The 16326-nt window shown below is 36.8% G+C and overlaps 1 protein-coding gene across 3 annotated transcripts in view; it reads left to right on the forward strand.

The window, feature by feature from the left end:
* The window catches only part of LRRFIP2 (leucine rich repeat (in FLII) interacting protein 2), a 91328-nt gene that overhangs the window by 69645 nt on the left and 5357 nt on the right, over positions 1-16326 (forward strand). For 2 of the 3 annotated variants that reach the window (XM_004676321.2, XM_004676322.2), the window contains 3 exons: positions 2369-2461; positions 10116-10248; positions 11762-11811. In XM_004676321.2, the coding sequence (XP_004676378.1) occupies positions 2369-2461; positions 10116-10248; positions 11762-11811 (276 nt within the window). Of the gene's footprint in view, positions 1-2368; positions 2462-4354; positions 4448-9745; positions 9848-10115; positions 10249-11761; positions 11812-16326 lie in introns of all 3 variants that reach the window. The other variant, XM_004676320.2, reaches the window with a different exon arrangement.

Genomic DNA, 16326 nt, shown 5'->3' on the forward strand with positions numbered 1-16326 from the left:
TAAAAAGTTAAATTTTAAAAATTCCCCAAAACAAAACAAAATGTCATGATGAAGTCTGGAATTCTAGTTTTTCTGATTATTACTTCTGTTCTTACTGAATAAGATGTGACACTCTCAGGTTCATTCTGAAGTAAATTTTACTGGACCCTGATTGTTTTGGGCGACTTCTCTGTTCTTCAGCACAAGGTGCTCCAGGCTCTCCTCTTCATTTCTTGCTCCCCAACTGAAATCAGCCCTGGCTTTTTCAGTGGGGACGTGTGGGTGCCCAGGGTGCTCCTGCAACCAGGTTGGTCACTGACAATAGACTTTGTTAGTGAATTAGCTAGGATGTGTGTATGTGGGTATCTCTGTTTCTTTTTTAAAGAAAGTATGCAGTGAGTTTATGTTTATGGTTCCAGTTCAAATCCAGGACTCTAGAGTTCTTAATTACCCTCTTCTGTTTTATATATGTATATCTACTTTTCCCTTCACTACTACACCCAGTTCTCAAAGTCACTGGGGATGATAGTAATTATGTTATATTCTGTTCTCATTGCTTTATCCCACATGACCCAGAATAGCAATACCAGTGTTACCACATAATGTATAACTACTGAAATAGGTCAAAGCTTTTTGTTTTGTTTTGTTTGGTGGTTATTTTGCCATCAAGTTATGTATAGTCCAACTTTTGTTTTTATAAGTTACTGAAAATAGTTTCTCTCTCATGCCTCTACTACTAAATGGATAGTTAGATTCACTACATTTTATTTAAATACTTAGGAAGTACTTTACAAACTTTATATTAAAATTTTTACCTGAATGATGGTTTAAAAAATCATAAAACTTTTCACCTTAGCCATTTCAAATGGTGCAGGTTCAGTAATGTCAAATATATTCACATTGTTGTACAACAGATTTCCAGAACTTTACATATTGGAAAATTGAAACACTGTGCCCCATTAAAGCAATCTCCTTTCATCTTCTTTTCAGCTCCTAGCAATTCTTCCTTTACTTTCTGTCCCTATGAATTTGACTAGGTGGACTCATATACATGGTATTTATTTTCCTATGACTGTCTTATTTCACTTAGTATAATGTAACAAAGTTTCATCTGTGTTGTAACATATGGCAGGATTTCCTCCCTGAATAGCATTTACTGTATGTATCTATCACATATGCATTTCATTATATTGTTTATATATATATATGTTGGTGGATACTTGGTTACTTCCATCAGGAATTGCTTTTTAAATTTAGTTTTGTTTTACAATTACATAAAATGTTCACATGGATGGGAAGTCAGTTCAACAATGTATTCAAAGAAGTTAATCTGTTTCTTTTATTCCTTTGCCTCCTTCCCTTCCTCCATCCTTCCTTTTATCCCCTCTTGTTGTCCCTGTCCTCTTCCTTAATCTCCATACTCCCTCTCTCTCTCCTTTTCTCCTTATTTCTTCATATACCTTTGACCAGTTGAACTTTGTCCTGGTGAATAATATGAGATTTGTGATGTGAGATATGGTTCTAATTTTTTTTTCCATATGAATATTCAGTTATCTCAGCGTCTCTGATGATAAGTTGTTCTTTCTTGCTGATTTGAGATATTCTTTTTCCTTATTTCATTATATAATTGTAGGTACATTTCTGGATTTTCTGTTCTGTTCCATTGGTTTGTGCCATTATATAGAGAGGCCTTATTACACGTTTTAATAACTACTAAGACTAATTTTCTTCTTTTTCGGTGTTTTTTATTTTTTCTTATTTTTTTTCACATAAATTTTATAATCAACTGGGTCTTTTTCTAATGAGATAAATACTTTGATGGTATATTTATTTAGATTGTGTTGATTATGTAGATTAATTTAAGGGCAAATTGGCAGTTGTTTGCTATTAAGTCTTTTTAGCAAAGAAGGTGTATTCTTTGTTTCTTCAGTCACAGTTTTCTGTCTTCCTGGTGTAGTTTATATAATTTTCCTCAGATTTTGGATATATCTTAAGTTTTTATGTGTGTATATTTTTATTTTGCCTGTTGATATTATGTACTATAAATATTAGGTTTATTATAGTCTCTTCATACTTTGCATTTCTGAACATTCAAAATGTTAGCTCATTATGTTAGTTTTTTCTACCTCTTTACTAAGTTATGTCAATGTTCACAGAAGTTTTGCCATTGCTGAGTTTGTGTTTTCTAATCCTATGTGATGAAAATTTAAAATTATCTGAATTTTCCATAGGACACAGAATTTTCCTAAGTTACTGTGCATTGACAGTTCAGTTATTTTCTGGAGAGGGTCGTACTTTTTTAGCCTCTGTATTTTTGGGTTACATGCATTCAACTTTGTTGTGTACTATAATATGTGTTAACTAATTTTAATCATTTGTTTAATAATAGGAGTTAGAAAGGCAGAAACATATGTGCAGTGTGCTGCAGCATAAGATGGATGAACTTAAAGAAGGCCTTCGACAAAGAGATGAGCTTATTGAGGTATGTATATGAACTATGGAAATGCCTTATTTGGGAAAAGAAATGCATTGGGTGGGATAAAAGGGGTGTATGTTGAGAAGGGAAACGAGTTAAAATGCCACAGATTGTCTCTTCGTATTTGTCTATCCCTAAAATTTTACAAAAAAGGAAACATAAAGGAAGGATTAAAAAATTAACACTTTGAACCCTATAAACACCCTCCCTTTTTGCAGCACAAGTTTTTATAAATGTCTTTTATTCCAAAATACATTTATTCCTAAAAATATCTTAGGAAATGGGCAAAAGGAAAAATTAGAGAGTAACCTTATTCTTTTGGTGATAGTGAATGCTATCTTTTAGAAATCAGAAGTTTGATCTTCACTCCAGTAGATACATTCCTGAGGTGTCTAAATGAGAGGAAGAAATTGCCCAAACATTTTATATACAATAAACAAAGGTTGGCCAATGCTGAGGTTCCAGAGTCTGGTCATGGCCATACCTGACTCATCCAAATCCCTGGATGCTCAGATCCCACCTCTCTTTTACCCTTCCTCTTTTTCCCTTTAGTTCCCTTAGTTTTTCTTCTTTAAATTTACTTAAAAATCATTCAGTAGAGGAAAAGTATTAATTTTTAGTTATGGATTTATGTTACTTATCACTATTAAGAATGATTGAATTGAACACAGCCTGTTGAAAGTAGGAAGAACTTGTGAATTCTAAATGCAGCTACAGATAACTGCATATTTGAGATTACATGGTTCTTTTAGCTTTTCCAAAAATATTCATTTCCATATGGCAAGAAGCACATAGTCAAAATTTTGTACCCTGCTGGTATTTTAGCATGTGTGGATTCCTCTGCCTTTTTGTGTATCAGTTAGTCAGCTCTGTCTTTTACTTTCTTTTTCTCATCAATATATATTTTTTCCTTCTCATGATTTCAAAAGAATAGTAAGGCTATTTTTAAGTAGCTTAAGTTAGAATTGTTTTAAATATCCTAGTTTTTAACTAGATGGTTGTATTTAAGAGGAATTATAATGCTTGATTTGTATGCTTTGTCACTTTAGTTTCTTTAAAAGCCCAGGTGTATAAAACTTTAAAAACTTAGTTTTGGGGACCATTTTTATATTTAGCATTACTGTCTTTTAGATGTTAATACCCAAACTTATGTATAATTGAATAAAAAGTGAATATGACAAAATAATGCTTTCTGATCTTTAGAATTGACATTCACATGGTAGAATAAATTAGTATTATATGAGTTGGGAAATAGGTGATAATCTGTCAATAATGTATAAGTTATCTTGCTGATTATGAAAGGGTATAAACTGAGCATCATTGCCTAACCAGAACAGTTGCTTAAGAATTACTAAATCCTAAATTCTCTAGAAAATGATGTGACTTTTAAATTTTTTATATTCTTGCTATTATACATTTAGATAACAGAAATTGGAGATATAGCCTGCTAGTATTTTTTCAGTTCAGTTTAAAAGTATAAAAATAATGTTCAAACTACTACTTGTTCTATAATATGGATCACTTATTCATAGCAAATCTGAATTTCCTCTCTAGAAATGTTAGTTGTTCCATGTTTGGAACAAAGTTCTCAGAGGAAGAACACGCATATGGAGCAGTATAGTATGCACCCAGAAACCCCCGCTGGCTTGCTGTCACGTAGCTGTGGCTAGAACAGTTGTTCCCAGTCCCTGGCTCACTGTTGTAGCAGCCAGCCAGTGAGAGGCCCGGCGCCAAGGCTCTGGACATCATTTTTTCCTTTTAGCAAACAACTCTTGCTTTTCCTGTTCAGCACAAACTTTCCCCATTTGTTAAGTTGCTTTATCCATTTTATTTTCATTCCATTTTTCTCCCTTTTCTTTTTTGCTCCTTTGTTACTTGTCTTCCCCCTCTTCTCTGCAGGAGAACCAGCGCATGCAACAGAACATAGACACCATGACAAAAGAGGTGTTTGACCTCCAGGAGACAATTCTTTGGAAAGATAAAAACATTAGGGTATGAGATAAAGTTGGGTGTTGGTACAAAGCTCATTGATGAGGAATAGACCAATAGAATTTAACTTAGAGATTCCTAGGAATCTGTTCTTTTGATTCTTTTTGAGCATCTGTGCAGTGTGTAGTACAAATAAGCAGAAGACAGAACAAAACTTCTATGGGAAAACCTGATCTTAAGCTGGAAAGAACCCTTCTTTCCAGTTCACTCTGAGCTTGTGAAACTTACAAGTAGTAACTTTGCAAGGAAATTGTTCTTTATTCCTCTAGGGTTCTTATCCAGAAGTAGCTGTAGACATTTAAATTAAACTCTGTGAGTCATTTGATATCCTTACATTGCCAGAATTTGGATAAAAAACAAGAGATTTAGGAGTAGGGGGTGGAGAGAAAAGTTATTAACATCCCATAAATCCTTGGTGAATAAAATAGGAAGAGATTAAAATCAGTTTAATTACAGAAGTGGATAGGAATGCAAGATTTACATAGCTGCCAAACTCTTACATCATCTCTAATTGTAACCCTATAACTCCCTTAAGCAGGGGCCATGATAAAGAAAATGTCTTCATTGCTTTTTTGCTAAGCCCATTAGGTAGGTTCCAGGTATGCTGGAGGCTAAAAAAATCCTGTGTAGCCCTTGACTAGCAGCCCCAGCTCACAGCATGAGCCCTTTGGCTGTAAGGGGACCGCACAGCCACACATCACTGTTCAGAGAAGGGCTGTGCTGGAGGAACAGTGAGATAGAAGTTCTTGGCCTAACGACATAGAAAATCTTTTTCTGCATAAGGTTCGATGGGGTAGGGAAAAGTTGGCAAAAATTCCTGAGAATACCTGTGATTGATATACCTGGATATGGAGCCCTCTGAATCATCTCTCCTTTCACTATCCAGTTTTTCTCACACTTCCAAGGACCCTGTGTTCTCATTAGCAAACACATGGAAAAGAAAAGTACTTCTTCAGAGTTTGGTAGACCAAAGATTGAAAGAAATAAAGCTGCCTTTTACAGTTTCTTGTACTTAAATATTGTTTCTAAAATTCCAGTCAAAGCTAGAAGAAACTACTGGGATCAGAATGAACAACTTTATTAGAAGTTTTGAAATTGTGATTGTAAATTTATGATTTTATTTAAAGTTTTATTTGTGTGATATGAGATGTGAAAAAATATATCATACAAAGTAGATTAACTTGTTGAGTGTAGTGAAAACTGGTTACCTAGAATCTAAGGTCTCTTTTGAGACCTTAGATTATATACTTTTCTTTAGCTTAGATGTGCAGGTCCAAGACTTCAATTTGTATAATATGTTAGCATTTTAAACTGATTATTTTGGACCCGCTAAGGAAAATCCATACCTCTCAGTTTAATAAAATTGGTATCCAGAATAAAAAAAAAATTATTTTCTACTAGAAATAGATTTTGGTGGTTAAGGTATAAATTATTTGAACTTTTAACACTCTTGGTATTCTTGAATAAATGGACATCATCTTTCTATGTGGTATATAATTATATGCTTAAAGGAACACTTTATAAATAATCAAATTTAAATATTTTTGAGGCAACTGTAAAATCATATGCAATTAAAAATATACTCTGTGCCCTTTATCCAGTTTTCCCCAAATATAACATCTTACAAAGTACAGTACAGTATCACTACCAGAATATTGACTTTGATATAATCAAGACACCAGGACATTTTCACCATCATAAGTGATCTCTCCTGTTGTCCTTGTGGAAGCTCCGTCTACCGGCTCCTCTTCTCTGAGCCAAGCTCTGGCAACCACTAATCTGTTTTCATTTCCTAATTTTGCTGCTATAGGTTATATAAATGGAATCACACAGTGTATGACCCTTTCAAATTATATTTTCTGACTCAGCAGTTTACCATTCTAGCAGTTGTAAGTGTAAAATGTGGTGGCATTAAATATATTCACATTTTATGCTAGTGACAGCATCACCCATGCACAGAGCTCTTTATCTGGCATACCCAAAACTCTGTGCCAACAATTTCCCAGTTCTTCCTCCCCCACCCCAGCAAACATCATTCTGCTTTTATGCCTCTATTCTAGTTACTTCATATAAGTGGAATCATTATCTTTTTTGACTGACATATTTCACTTAATCCATAGTCTCAAGGTTCATGCACTTAACATGTACCAGAATGACCTTTCATTTAAATACTGAATGATATTTCTTATATGAATGGATTACATTTTGTCTTTCTATTCATCTATTGGTGGCCATTTGCATTCCTTCTACCTTTGGCTATTCTGACTAATGCTGCTGTGAACATGAGTATGCAAATAAATAAATCTCTGTGAGACCCTGCTTGTATTTCTTTTGGGTCTATACCAGAGAGTAGAATTGATGATTATATGGTAATTCTGCTTTTAAGTTTTTGAGGAATAGCCACACTGTTTTCAATAGCAGTGTACCATTTTTCAGTTCCACCAGCACCACAGATAGGTTCTGATTTCTCCATGTCTTTACCAACACTTCTGTTTTGTTTTTTTTGGGGGGGGGGAGAGGGAAGTGCCCCCCACCCCTAAAGGGAAGCTGCCACCTTTCAGTGTGCAAAGTGGTCCTCCCTTGATTTAAAAAAAAAAATTTCATCATGATCAGTGACTACCTAATGCATCACTGTTCCCTAGCTTTCTTTTCAAAAACTGATTTGATAACTTCTTGAAGAAAAATGGTTATTTTCATGTTAAAATTTAACATTTTTAGCCTTTCCTTCTTGAGCCTAGTGGCCATGCTTCTAGCCGCAGAGCAATTTTGAGCACCAAGGAATCAGGTACAGAATAGGTATATGAAGGACTTGCACATCTGTGTGACATAGCTTCAGACTTACTTCCATTCTTACTCAAAATATTTATGCCCCTGTGCAGTTATACAGAGAATTAACCTGTTGCCTCAAAGTTCAGCCTGTTACACATACTATTGTTTAGGTCTTAGCATTATAATTTGAGAATTATTTATATCTCTCTAAGCATGTACTTGTTATCCTTACCAAAAAAAAAAGTGTGGAGCTATTATTGAATGTAAACATAAGGGTAGTGGTTGGATAGTTGGGTAACACCGAGAATTGTACCTCCAGTATGAATTCATTTTGTTCAATTAGAAGGTATTTCAGTATTCTTTAAAGTTTGTGGTGAATTGAAAGAACTTACAGCATATACTTTATTTCCCATCATAATTATGGGAAGATGAAATTAAAAGGTCCAAATGTAAAAATAAAATCCATTATTATAAGATGTGGAAAAGGAGCAAATGGCTTGTCTTTCCATTTGCTAGAATTCCGACTTTGAAATTGGTCTCTTCCTAAGTATTTAATATTGAGTGGTGGTGTTTACAGAGAGCATGTTGTGAAGGTGATCACTGATACAGTTTGTGTGTCCATGCATGGCATGACTGTGCGTGCAGATATCAGTAACCAAAATATCTGACCCAGCAGAGATTAAAGTGACTGTCAACAGATGGAAAAGTGTTGCTTGTGCTTTCATGTCCTAATGTTACATTATCACTGGTGTAATTAAGCGTCACTGTCAGGCCAGAGTGTTAGAGTAAATGTGTATGAAACTGAAAACTCAAATTACTAATGTACAGGCAGACTCGAGACACATAGCATAGTGTGAATGTAAACTGTTGAAAGAAAATTGATGTTGATGTTGCAGTTCAGAACTTGCCCTAAGGACTGCTTTTCTAGCAGTCTGTAGGATGACAATAAGGGAATTTAATTGTGGCTTTGATGGGGTTATGACATAGGAAGAGTATGTAAGTATCTTTTGGGAAAAAAAAAAAAGACTGGATTCATTTGCTGTCTTTGTCACTTACCATAACTTTGGACTGTATGTATGTATGTATGTGTGTGTGTGTATGTGTGTGTGTATATGTATGCATGATTTCTTTATGACTTCATTTTCTGCTCTGTGAAAAAGATTATGGTAAGCTATTATAGGGCATTTAAGGGAGACATTTTATGTAAACATGTAACAATCTCTAAGGGAGAAATTAGTGTATCTATAGCAGTGCCTACAAACAGTGTAGCTGTGCTACAAATGGGTGGTAGTCGCATCACCCGATATTTACTCATTTCCAGTTTGGTTGCAGAATAAAACTGTAATCATTTAAAACGTGGTCCAACTATTCAGCAATCAATAACTAAGCAGTTCCCCACTTCTAAACTTAATAAACTGAGAGGAAAGTTACCTGTTTTAATTAAACTTCTTGGATTAGTGGGAAGGCTGGCAGAAAATATTGTTTATGAACTTAAGTGTAGTGAAAGACTTCTTTCAGCAGCCCAGCTGTTAGGTTCCTGAAGAGACTGCTAAATTTGGATGTGTTTTGAAGTCTAGGTTATTTTATTACAGAATAATTACATACTGATGACCCAAGAGTGTCCCTGTTTCTGCGCCATCCTTCTCAGTGCTGACACTTGTGAGGTTCAGGCAATGATAGGGAGAATACTAATGGGAACAGTAGTTCGCTTTTCCTGCGCCTTCCCTGGCATCTTAAGCACTGCGGTGTTTTACGTTTCAAACCTGAATGCCCATCAGATGCTGCTCTGATCCCGTAAGCTTTCAGATGAGGAAACTGAGACATAAAGTTCAGCATGTGCCAGGTCTCAAAAACCTGATTTCAAAACCACATTTGGCTACCTCCATGCTATTTAGTCTGTCAGTGTTTTAGTTTTATCTTTCATATTTTAGAAGAATATCAAAAAAACAAACCACTCTTAATTGCATTTCATTAAATGAACAAAGGGTACTGAAGATCCTTTTGGAGGTAACGCTATTTTTAAGGTAGTAATATTTGAGGGATGGTTTGCCATACTACTTGGAGACATACTACTTGCTAGCCAATATTTAATTCAAATAAATACCTTATGTAAATTGGTTGTTTTTCTTCCAGAGCCATTCCTTTTTATTAAAAACCTCAAGCATATTCTTGAACAAACCTTTAACTAAATATGAAGTGTATTTATAGGTCAGTAAGAAAAACTTAGATGTTACAATTGTCTTCGTCTTCCTTCTTCCTGTTGCTTTCATTGACTGGAAAAGAGACATTTGTTTTCCTGCCTGGTGTGTTAAGCATGATTTGCCAAATTTATGCACAGTTAACTATTTAGAGATACATAGCCAAATAACTTTGTATTTCTTCCCATATCTGACTGCTTGCTCCCAAGCTTTTAATGCTTCCTTGCCTTTATGCCTTTGTCTTTGTTTATTTAAATTAGGTTCTTCTCTGATGCCTTTTACTTGCTCTTTTTTTCTGTGCCACTCTTTTCCTTGCTACCTTGTCTAAAACCAGGCCCTAGAGAAACAGAAAGAATACATCGCCTGCCTTAGGAATGAGCGAGACTCGCTCAGAGAGGAGCTGGCTGACCTGAAGGACACAGTGAAGACAGGAGAGGTATGTCAGCAGTAGCCTGGAGCTCACAACTCTCACTGCTTTGTGCTTCTTTCCTTTCATCCTGCCATCCTTGCAGTCTGAGTGCAGATCACAGTGTTCATTCTTCAGTCCAGATTTGGTAGGTTTGTCATTTCTTCTGCAGGGCTGTCGTCCATGTAGCTGGTTTTAGCCAGTTTTACCTGTGGTAAACATGTTGTTGAGTCACTTCACAGTACACACTGCTTCTGTGTGGGTTGTCTTTCGTGATGGGTATTTTTCTTCCTCACAGAAGCATGGCTTAGTTATAATCCCTGATGGCACGCCCAATGGTGACGTCAGTCATGAGCCTGTGGTCGGAGCCATCACTGTCGTGTCCCAGGAAGCCGCTCAGGTCTTGGAATCAGCAGGAGAAGGACCGCTCGGTAAGACGCTGATTTAACGTACTCTTAATGCACTTCCAGCTTCATATGGCATCTTGAAAAACAAAAACAGGAGGGCTGTCTGAGCTTTATCTAGGTCCGTAACAAGAAGAAATCTGGGCACATTGTATTTAGACATCCTTGACCTGGGAAACCAGCATCATTGTAAGGCAGAAACTACTGAAACTATAAGGCCCTTGGATGGAAGCATTCTGGGTGACACACATCACGTTTTCACTTAGCATAAACTTCCTGCAAAGGGATCACGTAGCACCTGTCCCCAGGAACCGGTGGCCTTGGTAGTAGACTTCCCTAGTATGCTTTAAGTTTTTCTTTCTGGAGCATCTGCTTTTGTGCTCTGCTACTTATCTCAGAGCTCTGTAGCTCTTTCCTGCCATATTTGTTAAGGTAGAAAAACAAATGACCAAGAACAGAGATATAAAAGTAATGTTATTTCTGCAGTAGGGCTTCTGAGCTTCTTAAAGTCTAAGCCTTTGGGGAATCTAATGACATTTCTCTCAGAAATTGTCCCCACTAATCTCCCATCCATTGTCCCCACTAAGAATCCTGCTCCAGAGTAATAAAAGCAGGCACAGATAAATACTGTAGTATCAGTTCATTTTTACTTATTAAAAATGACTTTTTTCTTTTTCATCTATGACTGGGTTTCCTAGAAGAGTGGGTATATACTGTGAGAATGGGGGAAGCTGAAAAACTTTTTAAAAGATAGTAAGCGTGTTCACTACTGTCGCAGCCAAGCACAAGGGCAGAGTGGTGGGGCTGGCTGTGGAGGGAGAATGGCTTGAGTGTGCCGCTGGGGCTGGCTTGCTTTCCTCTGCCTGTGTGGAAGGTGCTGAAGAAGCCCGAACTTCACATTTGGCCCGTTGATGGTGGGGAGGTGTCAGCTGCTGCTTTTAGGTGTCTCAGGGCATCTTCTCAGTTTAGGGGTCTATTAGGTGCTAGGGATGCATCAGTCCTTAACACAGGCCAGGCATGAGCATTAATGGTACTCGCCAGCAAGATTAGCCTTTGAGTGCTCTCTTCCTCCCCTCTGGCTCTTTTGCATCTTTGCTTCTTACAACACGTGTTCCTCCATTTTCTTTGCTCCAGTTTCTCCTCCCAGCACCACTCTTAACCCGTCTCCTCTCCTATATTTCATATTTCTTATTTGGGAGAACACTCTTGGTCTTTGAGTTGTCTCTACTGTTGAAAGCCTGTAAATTTTGAAACAAGGAAATTATCTTTGTACTTCAGTTTGTCTTGAAGTGGAAAATCACTGCTCTAGGGAGCAAACACTACATTTAATGGCTGATAAGTATCAGTTATGTGGAAATAGGCATCGAATAATTCAGTACTTTTCCTTAACACCACTAAAGCCTTCATTTATTTTGATATTTGGAGCTATAAATTGTTTATCTGATAACGTTTGCTATTTATGAATTTGAAGAATTATTTTTAATTGTTTATATTCCACATCATTACAGATTTAGTTTGCATCTTTGTTCTTTTGTTTTAGATGTGAGGCTACGAAAACTTGCTGGAGAAAAGGAAGAGCTGCTATCACAGGTAAAGGCTTTCTTCTCATTGGAAGGTAATTGTAACTGACTAAATCACTGTAAAATATTGGCAAATTAGGCCCTCCCTGGTGGCGCAGCGGGTTAAAGCCCTGCTCTAAGAAGCTGAAACCACTTCCGATTGAGTTCGATTCCTGCCTGCCCCGGAGGTGACCACATGGTGTGGCAGAACTCTCCTGACCCACCCGCTGCTCCCCTCAGCAGTGTACTTCGTTGATCTGCCTGTTCTGCTCCCCACTTTGTGTCTGGTGAAGTCTTTCGCCACCCCTGAGTCTCTGGCCTGTACTCCAGTTCTGTATGCACAAATAAATAAATCTTTAAAAAATATATATATTGGCAAATTAAAATGTACACTAAAAGAAATGTTTACTTCGAACACCAGTGCTTAAGATTGGAAGTACAAAAAGACAATTCATATTTGCCTCTTCTTTTAAATAATGACAGGACATATAGTTTAAGGAGTCAAATAGTACTACATAGCTTGCTATAAAGACAGACAGAAATTCCCTGCCCTGCCTTCTCTAACATTACTCCTGACCACTTCTGTTTGGTTCTTTTAGCTGATTTTTTTTGTCTGTGCTTGTGTATCTCTCTATATGATGTGCTTATGGAGTGTTCTATTTTAGGTATTCTTTTTTGACATCCCTTTATAGAAAAGAACTTAGCTCTCTTTTATCTTCTGTCCCTATCACACACACATGCACTTCCCATGCCCAGAAAAAGGAAAGGAAAAGCATAAATCCAATTTGTTTATGTCACCAGGACTCTGTAAACATCACTCACAGTGGAGTCATATATCCTCTAGGATTGCCTTTCATCTCCTTCACAACTTTTTATTTTCCCTGAAGTTAATATTGTGGTTTTTCTTTTCGGTTACTTGTCTTTCTGCGTGTTTATCACTAATTTAGCTGTAGTCTCTGTAATATTAGTGTTCTCAGATGCATTCTTAGTTCCATGTTGTTGACTCTTGGAGCAACTGACTCACCCTAGTCTGACTTAATGGCTTGTTTCCTTAATACAAAAACATGACTCCCCTCATTGTCATCTAGGGTTTCCTCTGCCTGTGATTTAGGTTGAATTCCTTTTTTGCACTGTCATATGTCTGTCTTCTTTATTCAGTATCTTTTATTTTGTTAACTTTCAAAGAAGGGCATACAGGCTATAAATTTCTCTTAACCTAGCAAGCTCTTCATTTTACCTTCTTACTTAGTAGAAGTAAGAAGTAGTAGTTTGACTGGGTATAGAATTTTGGGTTATGATCATTTTCTGTCATCTTTTCTCTCTTTTATTAAGTAAATTGTTTGTCATGTGGCTTTCTGTATGGCCAATAATCTTCTGTATGTTAAGAATTTCAAAAGACATTTTCTGATCTGTTGTTTATGATTCTTTCTCCTTCCACTGCCTGGAAGCTTGTATCATAATCTCATGCTCTCTAGTGTTCTGTGCTGTGATTTGGAGTTTTTATGGTATAGTCCCCTGTGAATACTAGGAATTTGTATCCCTTACTTCTGGAAAAATTTCTGGAATGATTTTGTTCCTGTTTTTCTCCCTTTTCATATGCTCTGTTACTTCTTTATGGAATGTCTATTCAGTCATTCAGATATTGAATAGGAGTTCCAAAAAATGAGTGACACTATATAGCAGGCACTATTCTAGGCCCTTGGGATACTTAAGTGAACAGATAACAAACAAAAAATTCATTCTTTAATAGACCTTCATTGTAGTGAAGTAGACCAGACAATTAACAGTAAATATAAGCAATCAGGGAATTATGGGATTTGTTAAACATTTGTGTGAATACATTTGTTACGTGGTTCCTTCCGCCATTTAGCTGCATACACGCAGACAGGAAGTGAGGTGAGAGTTAGATCTTACCTGGTGAATATAATAGGCAGAGGAGGTGAGATATTACATAGGGATGGTGGCAGTGATAGACCTAGACATTAAAGATGGAGGTAGGGAAATTTGAAAGGATAGCCAGAAACTCTCAGGACACAGTGATAGAAGACAGAAACAGTGGATTAGAAGGTACCAGTGTTGATAACTCCCAGAGAGATCAGCTGGAAAGATCAGGAATTGCAGTTAGAGAGAAGATACTTGTAACTGAGTTATGTTGGAATTGTAGATGTAAAGTGAAGAAGACTGGGTATGAGTGGTACATCCTGGATCTCTAATAATGAGAGTGACAAGCATTGGGGAAACACAACTCTTTGATTTCTGGTGGAGTAATTTATTGTTTCTCTCCTATTTTCCATCGCTTCATTCTGCTTTTTTTTTTTTTTTTTTGAAGATTTATTTTATTTATGCATACGGAACTGGGGTACAGGCCAGAGATACAGGGGCTGTGAGAAGCTTTACCAAAGACAGAGTGGGGAGCAGAATAGGCAGATCGACAAAAGTACACTGCTCAGGGGAGCAGCGGGCAAGACAGGAGAGGTCTGTCCCATGTGGATCACCGCTGGAGCAGGGAATTGAACTGGCACTGAAGTGGCTGTGGCCAGCTTGCAGTGCTGCATCCTAACCTATTGTGCCACCAGGGAGAACCCTAATTCTGCTTTCTAAAAGAATTTCTTAACTTTGTCTTACTTATTTTTCCTGTGATCACTTCAGATGTAGATATTTGCACTTGAAGTATATTGAATAGGGTTGTTGGTTTATTTTCTGCTGTCTGCATAGTTTGTTTCCTCCTGGGTGTTCTTTTATGTGTATTTATCTGGTCTTCAATGTATCAGTAAGATACTGAAAACTCCGAACGCAGTTCTGAGGATACAGAAGAGGCTGTCCAAGTTTCTGTAAAGACTGATGTGGCTGGAGGTCTTATTGGGAACCTTCAATGTGGTATTTGATCTTATTCCTTTTATTTTAGGCTATTTAGAGATTATTAAGGGGAGATATCCTCCAGTCTTCTACTTGAGGGTACAGGCCTAGTTGTTGCATTTTAGTAACTGAGGATGGACTAGAGGCCTCAGTGTTCACTATATTTCTGTGTTCACTTGGTCTCCTTGTTTCCTTTTCTAGGACCCGTCTCCAGTTGGACCTAGCATTTGTCCTCCCCACCCAAAGTCCTTTAATTTTATTTCAAAAAGTTTGCATATTAATCCCTAAGCCCCCACCAGCTTTATTAGGCACAGAAAAAACCACATATTCTTAAAAGTGTACAAATGTATATAACTGCTTTTGTTTTCTAGGCCTGCTGTAGCAAAGAACCACAGGCCAGATGACTTTGAGTAACAGAAATTTAGTGTGTTACAGTTCTGGAGGGTAGAAGTCCAAGATCAAAGTGTCAGCCCTCTTGGTTTCTTCCGAGGCTTATGAAAGGAAATCTATGCTGCTGTATTTCCATGCTTCTTTTCTAGCTTCTGGGGGTGTGCTGGCAATCATTGCTGTTCCTTGGCTTCTCAGTGTGATCACATCACCTTACCTCTGGATGTGTCTGTCTCTTCATCTGGCATTCCTTTTTTAGGGGCATCAGTCATATTAGATTAAGGGCCCATTGTTTATCTGACCTCATCTCAGTTTAACTCATCTCATCTGCAATGATTGTATCCAAAGAAGGTCATATTCTAAGACATGGGGTTTAGAACTTCTATGTACAAATTTTTCAGGAGGACACAATGTAATGCATAGCAATACCTGTTAAATTGTAACCACAGTCAAGATGGGGCTTTCCTTCCTGCACATCCTTCTTTCCCGGCAACTGCTGATCTGCTTTCTGTCACCGTAGGCTAGTTTGCACCTTCAGGGCTTTTATGTATTTTACAGTTTGTATTCTTGTTTTGTTAGACATCTTTCATGCTGCCTATTTTGACATCAACCTTGTTGTTGTATGTTTCAATAGTATCTTCCTCCTTTTTGCTCAGTAGTTATCCCATTGCACAGATGAGGCAATAGTTTCTTTATGTCTCCCATTAATGGACATTTGGATTATTTTCAGTTTGGAGCTATTCTGAATTAGATGTTATGAGCATCCTTTATTTTGGGAAAATTAAAAAGATTAACTTGCCAAACTCATATATTTCCACTTATTTATGCAGAATGGGTTCTAAATAAGAATATTTAATTTAATTCTAAACAAAAACATACCCAAATGATAGGCTTTCCTATAAACTTACACAAAGAAGATAGAAATATTTGCATTGGGACACCTGGTGTTGGAGTTTGCTCCTTTTGATCCTTGCTCACAGCTTATGTCCAGCATCCAGGAGAGTGTCTACTATAGCAGCACTCAAAAATAGTCATTGTTTTTAGATTTTTGGATATTTTATATATCATACTTAACATTTTACTTGGTCTAATTATAAGGATCTTTTCAAATACATAAACTAAAAATTTATTGTTTAAAACTGTCTCTAGTTAAATACATCTTAACAGTTCAGTTAGTTTGAATTCTTTAACCCAAATAGTCTACAGCAGTTTCATGTCTGACTTTGTAGTTGAAAACAAAATATTAGACTTGCCTACACTTCACTGCTTTTGTTCCTCATAGCTGCCAAGTCATACATTAATG

This window comes from Condylura cristata, unplaced genomic scaffold, assembly GCF_000260355.1.
Source record: "Condylura cristata isolate star-nosed mole 26May11 unplaced genomic scaffold, ConCri1.0 scaffold00004, whole genome shotgun sequence".
NCBI classification, from domain to species: domain Eukaryota; kingdom Metazoa; phylum Chordata; class Mammalia; order Eulipotyphla; family Talpidae; genus Condylura; species Condylura cristata.